The 18,561-nt window shown below is 37.4% G+C and overlaps 1 protein-coding gene across 1 annotated transcript in view; it reads left to right on the forward strand.

Annotated features, from left to right (window-relative positions):
- PTPN12 (protein tyrosine phosphatase non-receptor type 12) overlaps nt 1-18,561 on the forward strand; it is an 83,914-nt gene that overhangs the window by 48,632 nt on the left and 16,721 nt on the right. Inside the window, exons 8-12 of the mRNA XM_051630710.1 lie at nt 4-146; nt 1,589-1,655; nt 2,279-2,356; nt 2,456-2,554; nt 14,564-14,649. Of these exons, the coding sequence (XP_051486670.1) occupies nt 4-146; nt 1,589-1,655; nt 2,279-2,356; nt 2,456-2,554; nt 14,564-14,649 (473 nt within the window). The remainder of the gene's footprint in view (nt 1-3; nt 147-1,588; nt 1,656-2,278; nt 2,357-2,455; nt 2,555-14,563; nt 14,650-18,561) is intronic.

Consider the following 18,561-nt stretch of genomic DNA (forward strand, 5'->3'; position numbering starts at 1 on the left):
TAGGAGACTCGTAGTGTCTATCAGTTTCATTATGTTAACTGGCCTGACCATGATGTTCCTTCATCTTTTGATTCTATTCTGGACATGATCAGCTTGATGAGAGAATACCAAGAACATGAAGATGTACCAATTTGCATACACTGCAGGTATCAAATTTATTTATTTTTTTTTCAGTTCATATACATTTTAGTTTTTTTCCAGTTTAGATTGGTGGTATGAGATGCACTAGTTTGATTATAAATCAGAAATTTATTTATTTTAGTTTTTAAAAAGTAGTATCTTCTCATGTCAAAACTTGGCTCAAAATTATAGTCTTCATTGTCTTAAAACTCATGCCACAGTGAAATTTTGTTTCTATTTCAGTTTAAGGCAGAATATCAGTCAGAAAATAACTAGTCTTTGAAAGGGAAACAGTTCTGTGGTTTTTAAGACATTTAAATCCTCATTAGGACAAAATTTTGAAGCTTGTGCAAATCAAGTATGGGAGTGAAAGCTCCATTCTCAGTAGGAGTGACTACATAGCATGTGCATCACTACTTATGAATTTTTATGTCTTCTAATATGACAAAAAAGATATATCTAATCAGCAAGCTGTAGTTCCTGGATGGTAAGTCTGTGTTTCTGAGCAGCAGTTTCATCTTTGAGCTGAAATTTGATGAGCAGGACTGTTGACACTCAACTGCTGTGAAAATGTTTTGGTGAATTTGTAAATGGTGAACTGGTGAATGCTTCTGATAGTTTCTCTGGGAAGTTCTTGCCTAAGATATTTCATACTTTTTAAAACAATAAAAGTTAAATGTATTACATGTCAAAAAAACTGAATTCAGATTTGCAAGGAATTGTTACATTAATTATACTTATCAACTCTTTAGGGCTTGATTATTCTTTTAATGTGTTTAAAAATGTACTGTCTTTAGCTACATAGGTTTTTAACTTGTTGCTAAGTATTTGAGGTTCTAAAACCAAAAAAAGTTCCTTAGCACTGAAATGCACTTCACTTTGTCCTGTTTCTCTTGAATGTTAATACAGCTGTGGAGGTTCTTTCCAGCAGTATAATAATAATTTAATAATATGCATGCATTATAAATATTACTGTGTAAAATAGAGAAAATCATACTATTAGGAAGAATAAATGTGATAGTTCACTGTAATTTTTTGTAGCATTCAGATACAAGTTTTTTAGAGGAAAAAGAAGAAAATAGATGAGAAACTACATCAGAAAATTGTAGGTAGTCTTCAAATATATTGAGTTCTGTCATTTAACATATCTATCATTAAACTTAGACAAAATTCCTACTCTTGAAGCAGTGATATTCCCACTGAAGCACTAGGAATAGTGTGACAAAAGAGGCAATAAAAATGTCAGCATGGATGCAGTTTCAGTTGGCATTGAAAAACTTCAATGCTCTTTGCATTTTGCACTGCTGTTTTTTTATTTTTGAGACACTAATGTCATGTTGAGCTTAAAGTGATAGTTGAGTGATTTTGCTAATTTTTTTTCTGGTGAATTCTGGAAAGAGAAAGGTTATAGTGTGTTTAAAAAAAAATAAAAATAGTTTCTAACACACCTAACTGTTTATGTTCATAGTGCAGGGTGTGGAAGAACAGGAGCCATCTGTGCCATAGATTATACGTGGAATTTGCTTAAAGCTGGGGTAAGGAATCTTAAAATAAGATATTTTGTGGCATTCCATTATTTCATAATAGCAATTGATTGAGCTCCCAAATGTTCTACAACAGTAAAATGGTTAAGATGTTCCAGGACTCTTTTGAGAGGTTGAATGTTTAGCTTCATTGTATTTGTGATTAAGTATGAACTTAATTTACTTTGACAGCAAGCTTTAATTTAAAAAGTCACTGTAAATTCTAAATATTTTAAAATATATTGCAATGTAAAATTATTATGAAGTCAGCTTTTTCAGTGTCTGTTTAATCTTGCACCTCCTAGAGCCTGATATTTCAAATACACAGGGATAAATTCATTCCTGGGTGTTTCAAGTTATGAAGCATCATTCGTGTTGCATTGTCATACTAATGCTTTCATTGGATGTCGTATTTTCAGAATAGTTGAAATACTCTCATCTGGTCTAAATCAAATGTTTAAAATCAGTTCTGGAGAGGAATTGCTTTTTTAAAAAAATTGAATAGCTGTAATGTGGAGAGAACAGATTGGCATTACCTACAAAAGTTAAACATACTTTTGGATGTCTAACAGCTTTCCTGTTGCTGTTCTGACTAACAGTTGTGTTAATGTAATCAACTTTCTGCTCCATTTCAGAAAATACCTGAAGAATTCAACGTATTTAATTTAATACAGGAAATGAGGACACAAAGGCATTCTGCAGTGCAAACAAAGGTATAGTTTGTTTTAACACAAATCTTTATGATATGATAATATACCAGCATTCTTTGTAAAGATCTCACGCACTAATTTTTATCTGGTAACCTCCTATAGGAGCAATATGAACTTGTCCATCGAGCCATAGCACAACTCTTTGAAAAGCAACTGCAAAAATATGAAAGCTGTGCAGACTGGAAGATTGCAGATGGAGTGGTATGTCTTTTCCATATCAGTTTCAATCAGCTGTAGCTGTTAGCTTCTGATCAAGATTTTTCTGTGAAGTCTAGTTTTTGAAGTTAAGTGTTCCATGGTGTTAAGGCACATACTAAACTTGTTTGGACTACAAATGTTTTTTGCAGAGAAGGGACAGGCTGCCTGCACTTAAACTTACGCTGAGGACTTGGTTGTAATTTTCAGTCTGATAATTAAAGGAACGTTTACCACAGGTACCAAATGCAATTGCAATGGGGGAAGCATTAGAAAGAATTGTGTTATGGATGAAATGCAGGACTTGTAACTCAATGTTTAAATTGTGAAATGTGCCTTTACCTTGGTGAGGTGGCAGTGGTTGACAGCTGATGTGGTGCTTTGGTTGGCAGTACTTGCCCTGATTTTGATACATTGACAGCAAATGGAATTTTGTCTAAGCCTGACCTGCAAATGACTTGTTACAGTATGATAAAGAGCAAATTAAAAATAAAACTCCACTCTACATATACATATATTTATGTATTAATCAAAAAATACACATCTGTGTATATAGATTAATTCGGTCTGATCTGTGTTTATGGAAATGGAAAAACTTCATTGAAGTTTTCTTCCTTCTCCCCAGTGTGGAGTTGGGCCCAATTTTAAACTGGTAGGTAAGCACTGATCAGACTCAGCACCTGAGACTTGTATATTTGGTGCAGTCAGATACTGCCTTGGTTGTGGCCCAACACAGCCTGGGTGTAGTGCAGCGGGACTGGCAAGGAACAATCTCAAACTCTCAGGCTGTGTTGAAGTACTGGTTGCACTGAAATAGATTAGAGGAAATAAAAATAATTTAACGCCTTTGTCAGGAAGCTTCATTCTCTACCCTTTTAACAAAGGAGGAAAAAAACACTTGGAAAAATAATTTTCTTCATTGGTAAACAAGGTATTTTAAGATTTTTCTTTCTTTCTGTCCTTCCACTTGAAATTTCATGTCCCACAGGTTTTTCCCTATTTAATGTTCAGATGTGTTTTCTTGGCTACTATGTGCATTATGTGGAAAAATGGCTTTTTGAATCAATTAATTTTTTCTCTCTCCCACAGTCCATAACTTTATCCCTTTATCCTTGGACTGGTTTATGTATTCAGTAGTTTCATTTGTCCCTTCAGTAACTAATACGTGTAGGTTCTGTAGATTTTTAGACGGAGTATGAGTAGTGCTTTCAGGACCCTTTGAAGGATCTCGAAGCATTTTCAAATCTGCCTTTATTAGTAAGAATCCCTTTAGTTTTAGGGGTTTAGCTGTTCTATAGTGTGCTTTCTAGGAAGTCTAAAATGGCTTTCATTCCTGGAAAAAAGAGTCTTGTGTTAACTCCTAAGAATTTATAGCAGTAGTTCTGAGGTCTTTAGTCATATGTAACAAGAAACCTGATGGACTAAATGCTGTTTTAATTTGTTAGAGGTTTGATACTCAACCTAACTGGTTATGAATTTTTATTTCTGAGGATTGAGCATGATAAGGTTTGGAATGCACAGATTTTTGGTCATAAAATAGCAGGCAGATCAGTCAGCTGCATTTTCTGGTTATTTGACTTCAATCTGACCTGTGTCTGCACTTGTAAATAATACGAGACATTTTTTATTCTATGTAAATGTGTTCTAAAACATATGAATAAGGAGGTGATACTGCTGATACTATGTCTGTAACAAAAGCAAGTGCTGCTTTTAGCACAGCTTACAAGGTTTGAGTGACTGAGTAATAAAACAGGAACAAATAGATGATAGAAAAGTAATGTGCATGGGAATCAGACAGGGAGAAATCTCAACTCTGAATATGCAGTGATGGAGTGTGAATTTTGGGTTTTGCTTGGATGTGAACTTGGTTATAATCAAGTTGTAAATTAAATTTAATTTTTACAATTATTTGGAAACTAGTACGAGCAGATAATGTAATGTCATTGTGTGGATACCTCGGAACTTGAATGATATCTGCAGGTCTGGTCTGCTTATCTCAAAAGTGTATTTACAGAATTCAAGCATTAAAAATCTGAATAAGGATCAAAGGTGTCAGAAGGCTCCATCTGAAGAACAGGCAGGTTGAGCTGAAAAAGAAACAGCTTAAGTTAGATATGACAGAGGCTAAGTAACAGCTTAGGATAAAGGATAAAGCTGATTTCTATTAACCTTTTCTAAAGGGTATTGATGACACGTGGCAGACTTAAATAAAAGGATACAGTTCTTTGTGCAGTGTGGAACTGCAGATCTCCTTGCAGCTGAAAGCCTATAGCTTTGAGGTGAATATCTTATAATCTTGGAATCTTCTGTGACTTTGTCTAACTTCTGACCTATTAAATTCCAGAGTTGCAAACTGTTGGAGAGCATCCTAGGGAAGGATGTTCCTCTCTGTAAGCTTCCTTTTGTTTACTGCTGGAAACAGGGCAAAAAACCAAATCTTTGTCTGACTAGGTGCAGCCTTTTTAGCTTTATGAAGTGCTGTTCTTCATATTGTAGCCTGAACATTTCTGCAGGAGGGTTGAGTAAAAAGGTCTCATAGGTAAAATTTCATGTATCTAAACATTTGGTACTTAAAAACAACTTGGCTACTATTAGTTTGTTAGGAAATTGACCTTCAGGGAATTAACTGGTATAGGCTTAGCTTCTGTTTGGATTTTATAAGGTAGTCTACTCCCTCAGATACCTGGTTAAGTATCTGCGTGTAGCTTTAACCTGGTTCTCAAAACTTTGAGGCTCACTTGAGACAGTGATTTTGCTATTCTTTTTACCTCCTTGTGTTAGGTGGATGTGTTATCTAGCATCTGTTTTGTGTATTAGTATAACAGCTGGTTTTCCTGTGTTGTGGGTACAGTGAGAAATGCACTTTACTCTGAAGAGAGAAGCAATAATATACTTCATTGATATAAAACAGTGAGTTAACAAAGTTCAACAGTAAATTGACAGTGGTTTAACAAGATTTGACTGCAAGGTGCACTTGTCTATTTATTGCATAGAGAACGGTCAGACAAAACTGTCAAAAAGACATTAGTGTTCAGTCACAAGGTTCAGAAAGCACCTCCTTCATTCTAAACTCCTTCTCCGAGAGGAGTCTAGGCACAGCTGGGTCCAATCCTAGTCCCAGACTTGGTCAACAGTTTGTTTAAAGGATTATATATATCTGCAATCAATCCTTTGTATCACTTGTCTAAAAGCTCAGCATGCTATGAATCACTTACCAAGAATCAGTTGAGGTAAGGAATGTCTCAACCTTGAAGTAACCTTGAGAGGCCTTCCTGCTCAAGGAGAGATCCTGGTGAGCATCCCACTGTCGTTTCAGGAGAGCTCAAGGGACCCTGGGTTGTCCTGTAGAGTAAGATCATTGAGTTATGTCTCTTTTGTACACCAGCAAGACCTCTGGGTCACTGTTCCATACAGACCTGGGCTACAACGTTGCCAGTTATCCCCCCAGCATAAGCTGGATGCAGCCATCACAAGCCCCACCGGTGATTATGACTCAGGGGGAAGAGGAAGGCACACTTGCCACACCCAGAGATGTTATATTTTGTTTTGTTTTTTTTTTAAGTAAGATGCATCTCAGAATGTGTGTTTGATTTTTAAAAGGAAACAAACTGATGCAGATTTTTTTGAAAGAACCTTATTAAATATAATGTAATATACTAAGGTTAATTTCCAGATTTATTCTGCCTGCAGATGGTACAGCAACTGTGGAATCATGTACATGTGAAGGGCTGTAAATATGTTCTGTGGAAACAATTCCAAATAAAATAATGTGCCTACTTTTGATATATTAACGTTATATAGGAAATGCTACTGAACTGAGGAGGAAATTTTCGTTCACCTTTCATTTATTATATTTTGATAGCACTCTGAAGAGTTGTAGGATTTTATTGTCCCATTGATTTTCCCATTTCAAGCAGTGTTTGAAATGAATTGAGCTACCTAAGCTTTGTAAGCAATGTTTGCCAGTAACATCACAGTAAAAAAGTTAATCTGATTGGCAACAAGTACCAGTATTCACAGGGAAATAGCTTAGACACAATTCTGAACGAGTGTTCCTGGGGACTTGCCAATTTTGTCCTGGTGGAAACAATACTGTAAAAAGTCAACAAAAAAGCATGTGTGGTTTTTGAAAATAGGCTTCTTATAGCATTAGAATTTCTGTTAGAAATTGATAGATGGATTTAAAAACATGTAGAAAATGCACATATGATAGAGCATAATGTAGTAACTGTATACTCTTGCCATACAGTTAGACATATTGTGAAGGTATAGGATGATAAATGTGCTTAAAAGAATGCTAAGTATGTAAATGAAATTACATCAAGAAGAGTTTTCTTCAGATACCAGACAGCATAATTTAGCAGTCCCCATAGAAGCTAAATTTCAGGGCAAAGATAAAAATGCTGCACAGAAGCATATTTTTTCTTATAAGAAAATACTCAGATGCTAAATGTGATAACTAGAACTATTTTTCTCCCCCCACCCCCTCCCCCATGAGACTTTTAAAGTATCAGGCAACTAAATTAGAACTGAGTCTTGGACTCAGCCCCCTTTCCACTGAAACTCTTGACCCTATTGTCATGTATTTGAAGTCATTAACTGTGTGCTTCTTGCCATCATTGGTTTTGTTAGTAGTGTTTTGAAAATATTACTCTTGGTTTTGTGTTTGGAAGCTTTGAAAGAGAGGTAGGATAATTAGTCTTGATAATATGATAAGATATCAGACAGATTTATTTCAGTAGAATATTTTGTGAGTTACTTTAGAGGCATCTTCGTGATCTGAAGTGAACCATTGTTGCATTGGGAAGTCTGAATAAGATAAAATTCTGTTAAATTGGATGTCCTGTATGTAGAAAAAGGACAATTGATGAAAAGACCAACAAGTTTCCTGTATCTTTAAAAATATGTATTAATTTTGTCTCTTGACAGTAACAAGCATGCTGCAGTACTATACGTCCTTGTTTTATCCACTAATAGAAGCTTGTATTAATAAACAATTTATTGCAAAGTTCTGCACCCTGGATCAGGGCAATCCCAAGCAGAAATACAGGCTGGGTGGAGAATTGATTTAAAACAGTCTGGAGGAGAAAGACTTGGGGGTGATGGTGGACAAGAAGCTCAACATGAGCTGGCAATGGGCACTTGCAGCCCAGAAAGGCAACTGTGTCCTGGGCTGCATCAAAAGAAGCATGGCCAGCAGGTCAGAGGAGGTGATTCTGCCCCTTTACTTGGCTCTCGTGAGACCCCACCTGGAGTACTGTGTCCAGGTCTAGAGCCCCCAACACAAGAAGAACACGGAGCTCCTGGGGAAAGTCCAGAAAACGACCATGAAGATGATCTGAGGGCTGGAGCACCTCTCCTATGATGACAGGGTGGGAGAGTTGGGGTTGTTCAGCCTGAAGAAAAGAAGGCTCCGGGGGACCTCATAGTGCCTGCCAGTGCCTAAATGGGGCTTAGAGGAAAGCTCAGGAGGGACTTTTTACAAGGACTTGTAGTGAGAACCAGCAGTAATGGATTAAAACTGGAAGAGAGGAGGTTTAGATTAGACAATAGGAGGAAATTCTTTAGTGTGAGGGTGGTAAGACACCCTGGAACAAGTTGACCTGGGAAGTTGTGGAAGCCCCATCCCTGGAAGTGTTCAAGGGCAGGTTGGTTGGGGTTCTGAGCAACCTGGTCTAGTGGTCTAGTGGGAGGTGTCCCTGCCCATGCAGGGGGGTTGGGACTAGATGATCTTTAACTTCCAACCCAAACCTTTTAAAATAGAGATTTTTTTTTTTTTTTTTTATGGCACTGCTAGTATTCTCAACTCTCTTACATTTCTTCCTGTAAAAGTGATGGGATTCTGTTGTGGTTCACTGCACTTTCAGAAGCTGTGGAGGAATTGGATGCTGTAAGAAGAATGTTGATATTCAAAATGTTAGTGGTTTGGAAACTTTAAGTGAAGAGACTTTGCTGTTTAAATTCTCTTTGCTATTTTGCAGCTTGGAAAGAGTTTTTTGGCCATCGTAGCATTCTAAAAAGTCATTTATGTCTTCAGAGACCTTTATCTTGTTGCCTATACTTGGAAAGCTTTATTTAATCTGAAACATTTGAGTGCATCATTTCAGTCTGAAATATTTCTCTTTTTTATCTACTGATGCTTTGTGGTTCCCATGCTGCTTTATGATAAGGGCAAAAGGAATGCCTCAATTCCTTTTAAGGGAAACCATGAGATTACTTCTCCAAGAGTCTTTGCAGTAAATTTGCTAGTATTTTGCCAGTACAGAAAGCTTCTGAATGACTTTAAATGTTTCCACTGTGAGTTCCAAAAGAAAATTATGCATTGCAATCCCTGGGCAAAAAGATCATAATTTAGCAGAATGCCTATAAACTCTGAACTATGAGCATTTTCACTTGATCTGAGTATCTGCTTCCTCAAATCAACAAGCATGTTGGAACTCAAGCTGTTCAACAGTTGCTGCATATAGAGGCAAATGCTGGGGAAAGCTCCTATTCTTTTGTTTTCCCACATATTGTTAATGCTTCTTCTTTTCCTATGGTGAAAAGCCTGCCACAATAGTATAGGTATCTTCTCTAAGAAAACAGGGTGCTGCACAGAACAATTGTTTAATTGCACATTTTTTAATCCATTAAAAAAAAAATTCTCTATGATTGCCCTTGTGAGCTAAGTATGTTGTCCTTGTTTTTCTAAGATGATACTTCTAAAAAATGTATTCTGCCTGAGAATTCAACATCTGTCTAGAGAAGCAAGAGAATGTTGACTGATGTCAGTAAGCTGTGATTAGAAAGGCTGTGAAGCTTTTTCTTAATACTGCCATCTGCTCTTCTCACTGCATCGGGTCATCCCTGTGAGATACCTTACTTTTCCTTTTACAATTGATCTTCCTTTGTTCTGTTCGTGCTAGTTCTACATGTTTGTCAGTTCACTTATTTTTACATCTGACAGAACAGGAAGTCTGTGAGTTGGTATCACTCAAGGGTGCTCAAAATACCAGTTGTTCACAATCTCTCCTGACGCAGAACTGAGAACAAGTGACAGGCTTGCTCTGAGAGTTCAGCAAGAAGTATTTATCCAGAAATAACAGCACAATTATTTTAAAATGCTGCTGCAACAAAAAGTTGATAGGAGCATTTTTTTTCTTTCCTGCAGGGATTAGTGTATTTGGTTACTGCCTTAAACTTCAACCTTTGAAGTAAAAAACCCTTCACTTAACTGGAGAATGAGTAAATGAAATGTCAGTCTCTTAAGCTAGTTAAGCAAAGTAATGAAGTCCTTTTTTGGTGACAAGAATTCCTGTAATGTTCTTGCTGCTGATTAAATATGACTTGAACAGAGTGAACTGATCCTGATTTTAACCTAAAGTGGAAGTGAAAGCTTCTGAGCATGTATTATCTGTCTGAAGCCTCCCCATTTATGAAGTTGGGGTATCCACTGATTTCTCTTTGAGAGTTGAATTTAAAAGCACCAAGTCTAGTGTTTGGTGTTTTGGTTTTTTTGGTGGTTTTTGGTTTTTTGGTTGGTTGGTTTGGTTTGTTGCTGCTTTTTTTTTTTTTTTTTTTTGGGGGGGGGGGGGTTATTGTTATTTTTCTTTGAAAGAGTTGTACACTCTTTGTGCTTGTGTATGTCCCTCATGCATTAGAGTTTATACACATTTTTGCAAGGTCTATCCGTAATTTTTATTACTAGTAGCAATAATGGCAGTGCCTCTTCAGCTTCTTCTGCCTGTCTCAACTAGAAACAGTTTTTTACTGTATACATAGAGTTAAAAAAAAAAATACAAAACACAAAAACAACTGACATATGTTAGCTTCTTCAATAGGCTTTTTATTCTGCCTGGGAGAAGAGCACATCTCAGGAAACATTCTGTTCACAAACATTGCACTTCACAAACATAGAAGGACAGGGATGCAGCTGTTCTCTGGACAAGTTTGTCTACACCACAGCCAAGAGGCACACCCTTTCCCTTGCCAGTACCTTATGTAAAACTAAGAGCATAAATAAGAAATCTGTTCTTTAAAACTTCTGTGGTGGTGGAACTGAACTGTATGATAGAGAAGTTGGTGATGAGGGGGAGGAACTCCTCCTGTGGAGTCTTCCCTCTTTCTAATATCTCTGCCATATGAAACTTGGATGTGCCGTGGTGCTGAAACAAGGCAAACAACACACCCTTTTCTCAGGATGCAGTTGCATAGTTGCTAATATTTATGATTAAGGGGAGGGTCTTTTTAGTATCATGTCAATGCATTTAGTGCTATATGTAGTAGTGACTACATAGAGGAGAGGTTCAGAGTTTAGTTTACACAGCTCGTGAGTGGGGAGGAACAGGACGCAGCCATTGAGCAGGAAACTGAATTATTTGGATATTGTGAGCCTCAGCATCCTTGGCATCAACCTTCAGAATGGTGCTCTGTGTGAATGGGGGCAATAAAATTCATTTTCATGTATGTTAAGGACAAAACAGTCTGTATGGTCATCCATTACCTGATGCCAAAATGCTGGAAACAGCTTTTCTACATATTTGAGAGTGATAGGGATCATAATGTCCCTGTCCCATGGTAATGTTTCATTCTATCCATGACTAGAAAAAAAGATTATTTTTGGTTTATTTAACATTTGTGCAATAACTCACAGCCAGATTTTAAAAGTTCTTAGGGCCCTTAATGTTTTTCAGTAAGTTATGGAAAATTGACAATGGATTTAAAAGGGTAGCTTTGTGCCTAGCTAAAATAACAAGGTTATTCTTTCAGTTTCTGGATCAAGCATAGCATATTTTTTGTTAGTATCTCATAAGCCATTTTTCTCATTCTACATTTTTTGGAGAATGATTTTTAGACACTTTGATGACAGCACTTTTTGCTGAGAATGATTGTTAAGGTAGTGCTGATGCAGTAAATCTCTGAAGGTGTTGGACTTGCTATTAATGTTGTTTATCAAGAAGCTAGATAATACAAATGATGCAAACCCCAGTATGTTACATGTTTCAAAACCTAGGTAGTAACCCTAGTTCAGCAAGGTACAACATGATCAGCTGACCTGATATGGCTATTAGTTTTTTGTGCATTACTCCAGGAAAGCAAAAAATCCTTATTAATAGAAATAACAAGAGATTTAAAGAAGCAATGTATTGTGACATAAATATATAAAAAAAATCTGGGCTATTTTAGTAAGTAGATCAAGAGTGCTTTCACGTTGCAAAATGGAAAGGCTCGGATCTGGAAACAAAATATTCAGAATTTGATTTGGAACAGAGGTTTTGCATGTGGTCTAGATGTCCAAGCTCCAAATGTAGACAGTGGGGCCAACTGACCTTACCAGCTTACTTGCTAGTCACTTCAGTAGTGCTATGAGGGTCTTGTGGCTCAAAACCAACCAGCATTGGTTGACTGCAGTGGGAGCTTCACTTGTGGTTGTCTCAATGTAAATGGCTTTTATCTGCTAACTGAATCTCACTCCAAAAAAACCTTGATAGTTACCACTAGTGCTCAGCAGGACAATGAACTCCCTGTGTAATTTGACTGAAAGGGCTGACACAAGCCATTGATTTAGGAACAATGGTGTGTTTCAGCTGGAGTACTTCTGGAATACTGTATTGGACAGCTAGTTAATGAGGAGGTTAGTGAAGAACAATAAGAAAGATTAAAATATTTAATTTTTTTTCTTCACAGGAAAAGTTTCACTTAGTACACTGAGGAATGGAATTTTGTAATAGACCCTTCACACTAGCAGCCAGTGATACAATGAAATTAAAATCTAAATTTGAATGAAGTAGTTAGCTGTTGAGATAACTTACTTATGGATTATCTTCCAAAGCTGAAGGTGTTTACCAAATTCAAATGCAGCTATTCATTTGAAGCAGATTTTTTTGTTTTGGTTTTGTTTTTCTTGTAAAACTGGAGAAGATCAGTCTCTCTCACCCAGTCTGAAGAGGTAGGCTGGCATATGGTAGGCCCTGCTGTGTGACCCTGTACTGTGCTTTGAAATATAGTACACAGATTCAAGGCGTTTGTGGTTCTCCTTTAAAATTGCTTTTCGAAAGAAAACTCCTGCAAGAAAAGCCTTTAAGTAAAATTAATTTTAAATGCGAGGTAACACGTCCTCCTTGGATCTCCATGTTAGATCTTGGCTGTGATGTGTCTGGGAATGGTATATCAACTTCAGACTCTTGCATGTTCTGTTCTTGTTATATGTGTATGTTTATATGTATTTGTATAGTTTGAGTTGAATATTCTTCATAGCCACTCTTGGGGTGCTGTGTTTTAGATTTATGTCCAAAACAATGCTGATGACACACTCATGTTCCACCTATGGCTGAGCAGTGTTTGCGCAATGCCAGGGCTGCCTCTGTTTCTTACTCTGCCTTCCCGATGGTAGACTGGGGGATGCATAAGAGACTGGGGGATGCATAAGAGACTGGGGGATGCATAAGAGACTGGGGGATGCATAAGAGACTGGGGGATGCATAAGAGACTGGGGGATGCATAAGAGACTGGGGGATGCATAAGAGACTGGGGGATGCATAAGAGACTGGGGGATGCATAAGAGACTGGGGGATGCATAAGAGACTGGGGGATGCATAAGAGACTGGGGGATGCATAAGAGACTGGGGGATGCATAAGAGACTGGGGGATGCATAAGAGACTGGGGGATGCATAAGAGACTGGGGGATGCATAAGAGACTGGGGGATGCATAAGAGACTGGGGGATGCATAAGAGACTGGGGGATGCATAAGAGACTGGGGGATGCATAAGAGACTGGGGGATGCATAAGAGACTGGGGGATGCATAAGAGACTGGGGGATGCATAAGAGACTGGGGGATGCATAAGAGACTGGGGGATGCATAAGAGACTGGGGGATGCATAAGAGACTGGGGGATGCATAAGAGACTGGGGGATGCATAAGAGACTGGGGGATGCATAAGAGACTGGGGGATGCATAAGAGACTGGGGGATGCATAAGAGACTGGGGGATGCATAAGAGACTGGGGGATGCATAAGAGACTGGGGGATGCATAAGAGACTGGGGGATGCATAAGAGACTGTGAGAAGACACAACCAGACAGATGACCTGAGCTAACGAAAGAGATACTCCCTAACACCATATAATATTATACTCAATAATAAAGAGGGACCAAACGGGGATGTAGTGAGGTTAGCCATCTTTTGCTCAGGAACTGGCTGGGCATAAGGTTGACCTGTTTGAAGTGGTGAGTGATTGCTTTTGCATCACTTGTTTTGCTTGTTTTCTTTCTCTCTTCCCCCGTTTCTTTGCTTGTTAAACAACTTTATCTAGACTCACAGGTCTTCTTGCCTTCACTCTTCCTTTCTTCCCTCCTCCTGGGGTGGGAGGAGAAGTGAGTGGCTTTCTGGTGCTTAGCTGCCTACTGGGGTTTTACCCACAACAAGATGCATATGTGTATGAATAAATATAAGTATACATACACATAAAACATATCTCTCATTTATGGTCTTCCTAAAATGAAATAAAAATCTTCATGTTTTGAGTAAGTTTAACTTCATTGTACACAAATAGGAGATGACTTGAAAGTGTTTTAGAATATGTGTTAAATCTTATCTACTTGTCAGTTTGCAGTAGCTGAAGTTCTAATTTTCTTACTGCATTGTAGATTAGTGTTATCTTCAATGAGCTGATTGTACAAGTGAAAATAATTATACTGACTGGAAAATAAATGCTTTCAATATGAATAATTTGGAGGGCATAAGGGATCTTCCTCATTACTAATCTGAAATACTAGCTTTTGAGAGTTTTCTCTAGTGAATTATACATGGAAAACAAAATGTTTAGTCAGAAAAAATTGAAGTTGGATACACAAAATATAAAATACTGTGAATGTAGAGTAGAATTTAATCTATGAAATTTTGAAAGTTATCTCTAAGGTAGGAAAAAATATGTAATATTGTGTTATATTGTATCATTATAGATCTTTGGACCTTAAAGTTTAAATATTGTGTTTCAGCTTTACAGCCATACATGAAATGTTTTTCTTTTAATCAGGATGAAAATAATACAGAGAATGCTGTCAGTTCTTCAGATGCTGAGAAACAGGATTCTCCTCCACCAAAGCCTCCACGGACCCGCAGGTAGTTAACTATGTCAATATACTATTTGAATCTGTCAGGTTGACATGCTTCATAAATAAGAACTAGAATGAAACTACTGATACTATTAAGACTTTCAAGATGCAGTATTTTCTATTTATAAATAGAGATACACATAATGTGAATGGAATTCTTGTAATTGGCTCTCTAAATACAAGCTTTAATATCTTTGCAAAAGCTGTGTTTGACTCTACCAGTCCTGCAATAATTACATGCAGTGGACAAACATACCCCTTTAGTAGTCAGATGTTTACTTGTACTCTAATTCTTCTATGTTATAGTAGCAAAACATACTTCAAGATAGGCTCAAATAATGACTGAACTCTCATTTTTTTGAAGCGAATGCATAATGAAAAATATCCATTTATTCAAGAAAATGCTGACTTAGACAAGTACTGCTATTGACTAGAGTATGCCAGCAAAATGCTTTTCTTATTAGGACAAATAATTGGTCTCATCAATCCTTTCCTCAGAGAGGAAGAAGAAACTCCTGTCTAGCTCTTAAAAAACATAAACTTGACTTTAAGGAAAACAAAAGTAAATCTGAACTAACGGATTCATCAGCCCAAAATGGGTACCCAACCAGAGTGTTAGCCAAAGAAGCAGCTTGCCTGAAGTAGGTACCTAAGTTCCCTAGGTGGTTTCTGGAAGGCTTATAGGGGACCTTTGGCAGACGAGCATGTCTGTGCTACATTGTGTGTAGTCAAATAGACATATAAGGAAGGCACCTGGATTTTTTAAAGTTTTAGAATTATGTTAGAAACCACAAGCTAGTTAATATTCTTGCATAAATTTTAGTAGTTTTACTGCACTAAAATATAATAAACTGCAAGATCAAGTTGATAGTGAGAATTCCTGATCATATGATACTTTAATGATTAAAGGAAGAAAATGAGAATTAACCCTTCTTTCCTTTTCTGCATTTAGCAGGGTAAAGCGAGTCCATTTTTGAGGGGCTAACAAGATGAGAGCAGTGATTATAATAAAAAAAAGCATTTTAAAATCGTAAAATATTTTAGGTTTGATAAAGGAGGTAGTTTAAATATGAGTATGTATATAGATAATGTAATTGGACACAGAGAGCCATTTGAAAATTGCTGACTCAGAATGGGTGGTAGCAGTGTGTGTGTATATCCCATATTGCAGCATCATCATCATCATCTTTGTGTCGCTGGAATAAATGTAGTTTTAAAACTTGGTATGGAAGTGTTTTTCACTTTGCTAGCTACTAGTCATTTGGACCAGATCTGGAATATTGAATCCAATTCTAATATTCATCCTATTGAGGATATTGGAAAACAACCATAAATGGACCTATGACTCTACTTCTTTAGTGGCCATAGGGACGGTATTTGCAGTAAGATAATTTAGGAAGTACTGCATGATAGCAACCATTAATGACACAGCAGGGTAAGAATATGAGTAGATGTTGTAGGTAACTTGGCATTCGTAATGTCAAGCAGAAGGTGGAGGAGAATATGACATGGAAAGAGAGAGAAATGGGTTGGGGCTTTTCGCAAATAAATGGCACAGTATGTGCTACGTAGGTAATATTTTAACTTATTTAATTGTGATGTGTATGATCACTTATGTGACTGTATTCAATTACATAGGTTAATATGATGACACAGAAGTCTGTTAACATGTATTCACAATGAGTTCCAAGCTCATCTTGAAACTTAGTCACTGAAGGTGGATATGGTTTCTGTCTAATAGGTAATTTCCTTAGAAGTGTTCCTTGAAATAATCCAAAGTACACTAAGGTTTATCTAATTGTTATATATTCATGTAGCAATCATATCTGCATAATTCATGTTTTATCACACGTCTGTTGTATCTGCATTGCATTGTTCTTTACTTGTTGCATTACTAAGTGAAAATCTTTTAACCAGTCTTACAAAACCTGGTCTTTTTTGGGCCTGCTTCCATAAACTCGTACTTTCCCATCTGCTAGCACTGGCAGGAAAATTGGCTCCTTAGAGGTGAACAAATGGAAGCTTTTAGCAATACTGTTGTCCTTTTCAAATGGAAAGTATTTTTGAAAAACAATTAATTACACCCCTCATGTAAGACATTTCTGAGGAAAGACTTCACTTGCTATTAGTCACATCTGCTCAGAATACACACTAATGATCACGTTTGTTGTTGATGTGGGAGGTGATGTTTCAAATCTGCAGCCTGATTGAGTCAGGATTTGGAGCCAGGTTTTGTGTATTGTGGATGTTCTGGCATAGGTTGACATCCTTCTCCTGGGAAGGATGAGAGAATAGAATCTGTGAAAGATTCTAATTTAATCTCCATATGGAGAAGAAACATGCTACATCACCTAACTGCATCTGTAGCTTTTTTCCCCAAACCATTCTCTTACCAGTTTTTTCATGTTCCTTCTATTATTTTTCTCTGCATTGCTCTGACTAAAAATATCTTGGTACAACTATTTTAAGTATTTGTCTACATCTTTTCTGTACTGAACATTTTCGAGTTGTGTCTAAGAGCCATTGCCATTACAGAAAAGTTCACATTTAGTGGGTACTCTGAAATAATCTAGTTTAACCCATGTTTTTAGTTTGATTTAGTATTTTCTTTTGGAACTTTCCTAAAATATTTTATTCAGTAACATTTTTAGGTTGCCAACCAAATATGTATGTGAATTGTACATGCACGCTGCCTCTGAAGAAGTTATAAGCAAGTTGCTACAGTTAAATAAGGCTTAAGTTATTTATATGCCATGTTGTAGTTGGCTCTAAGATATGTAGTTAGTAAGCAAATTATGTTTTTTAATGTAAGATTTAACAGTTGCTTTTTTTCTAAAGCAAAAAAAGGGCTGGAGCACCTCTGCTATGAAGACAGGCTGGGAGAGTTGGGGCTGTTCAGCCTGGAGAAGAGAAGGCTCCGGGGAGACCTTACAGCTGCCTTCCAGTACCTGGAGGAGCTGGGCGGGGGGGGAGACGGCTTTTCACCAGAGAGGGTAGTGATAGGACAAGGGGTAATGGTTTTAAACTAAAAGAGGGGAGATTTAGGTTAGACATCAGGAAGAAATTCTTCACCATGTGAGTAGTAAGGCACTGGAACAGGTTGTCAAGGGAGGTTGTGGGAGCCCCCTCCCTGGAAGTGTTTAAGGCCAGGTTAGATGAGGCTTTGTGCAGCCTGGTTTAGTGGGAGGTGTTCCTGCTTATAGCAGGGTGGTTGGAACCTTATGGTCTTTAAGGTCCCTTCCAACCTTAACCCTTCTATGATTTTGCGACTGTGGTGACTAATACTGAACAGTAAAACAGTACTGTGCACGTGCTTGGTTTCAGGTGAACTTGCCTGAGATAGTCCTGACCGAGCATGAGGAAAATGGGTTGACTTCTCTTGAATGTTTGTCTTCCATATTGATATCAGAGCAAGCCTTGTTTGCTTATTGCTTATGATTCCTGTTAGTTGTTTTCTGACAGCCCTGAGGCTGGTTGCTGGATGAGATGATGACATCTTCTTTATTCAGTGGCTTAACTGCTCAGTACACTCTAAGAGTTTTTCCATACAGTGACTTTCTTGCCTATCCTTCTTCTTGTTTGTGACAGGATCTGTAGGACAGGTCATCTCTGTATTTTCTTTAAATTTGTTGGTGGCTTCGTCTTAAAAGTGTGGCTAGTTAACTCTCATGTCTGTTCCTAGTAAGGATGAGATGTGACTAAAGACTTTGCCATATAAGATTGGAAGCTTACTCAGGGAGGGATAATTAATCCTTTTAGTGCTTGCTTTGGCTTGGGGAAGAAGTACTACCAAGTATAACTTCCAGTTGTACTTTTCTAGGCTTCTTTTATGTCTCTCTTTTATTGGAATTTACAAGTGTCTTCAGGCTATTGGTATTAAATCAATAATAAATTAAAGCATATAACTGTAGTTGTTTTG

The sequence above is a fragment of the Apus apus genome, chromosome 1 (genome assembly GCF_020740795.1).
Source record: "Apus apus isolate bApuApu2 chromosome 1, bApuApu2.pri.cur, whole genome shotgun sequence".
Lineage (NCBI taxonomy): Eukaryota > Metazoa > Chordata > Aves > Apodiformes > Apodidae > Apus > Apus apus.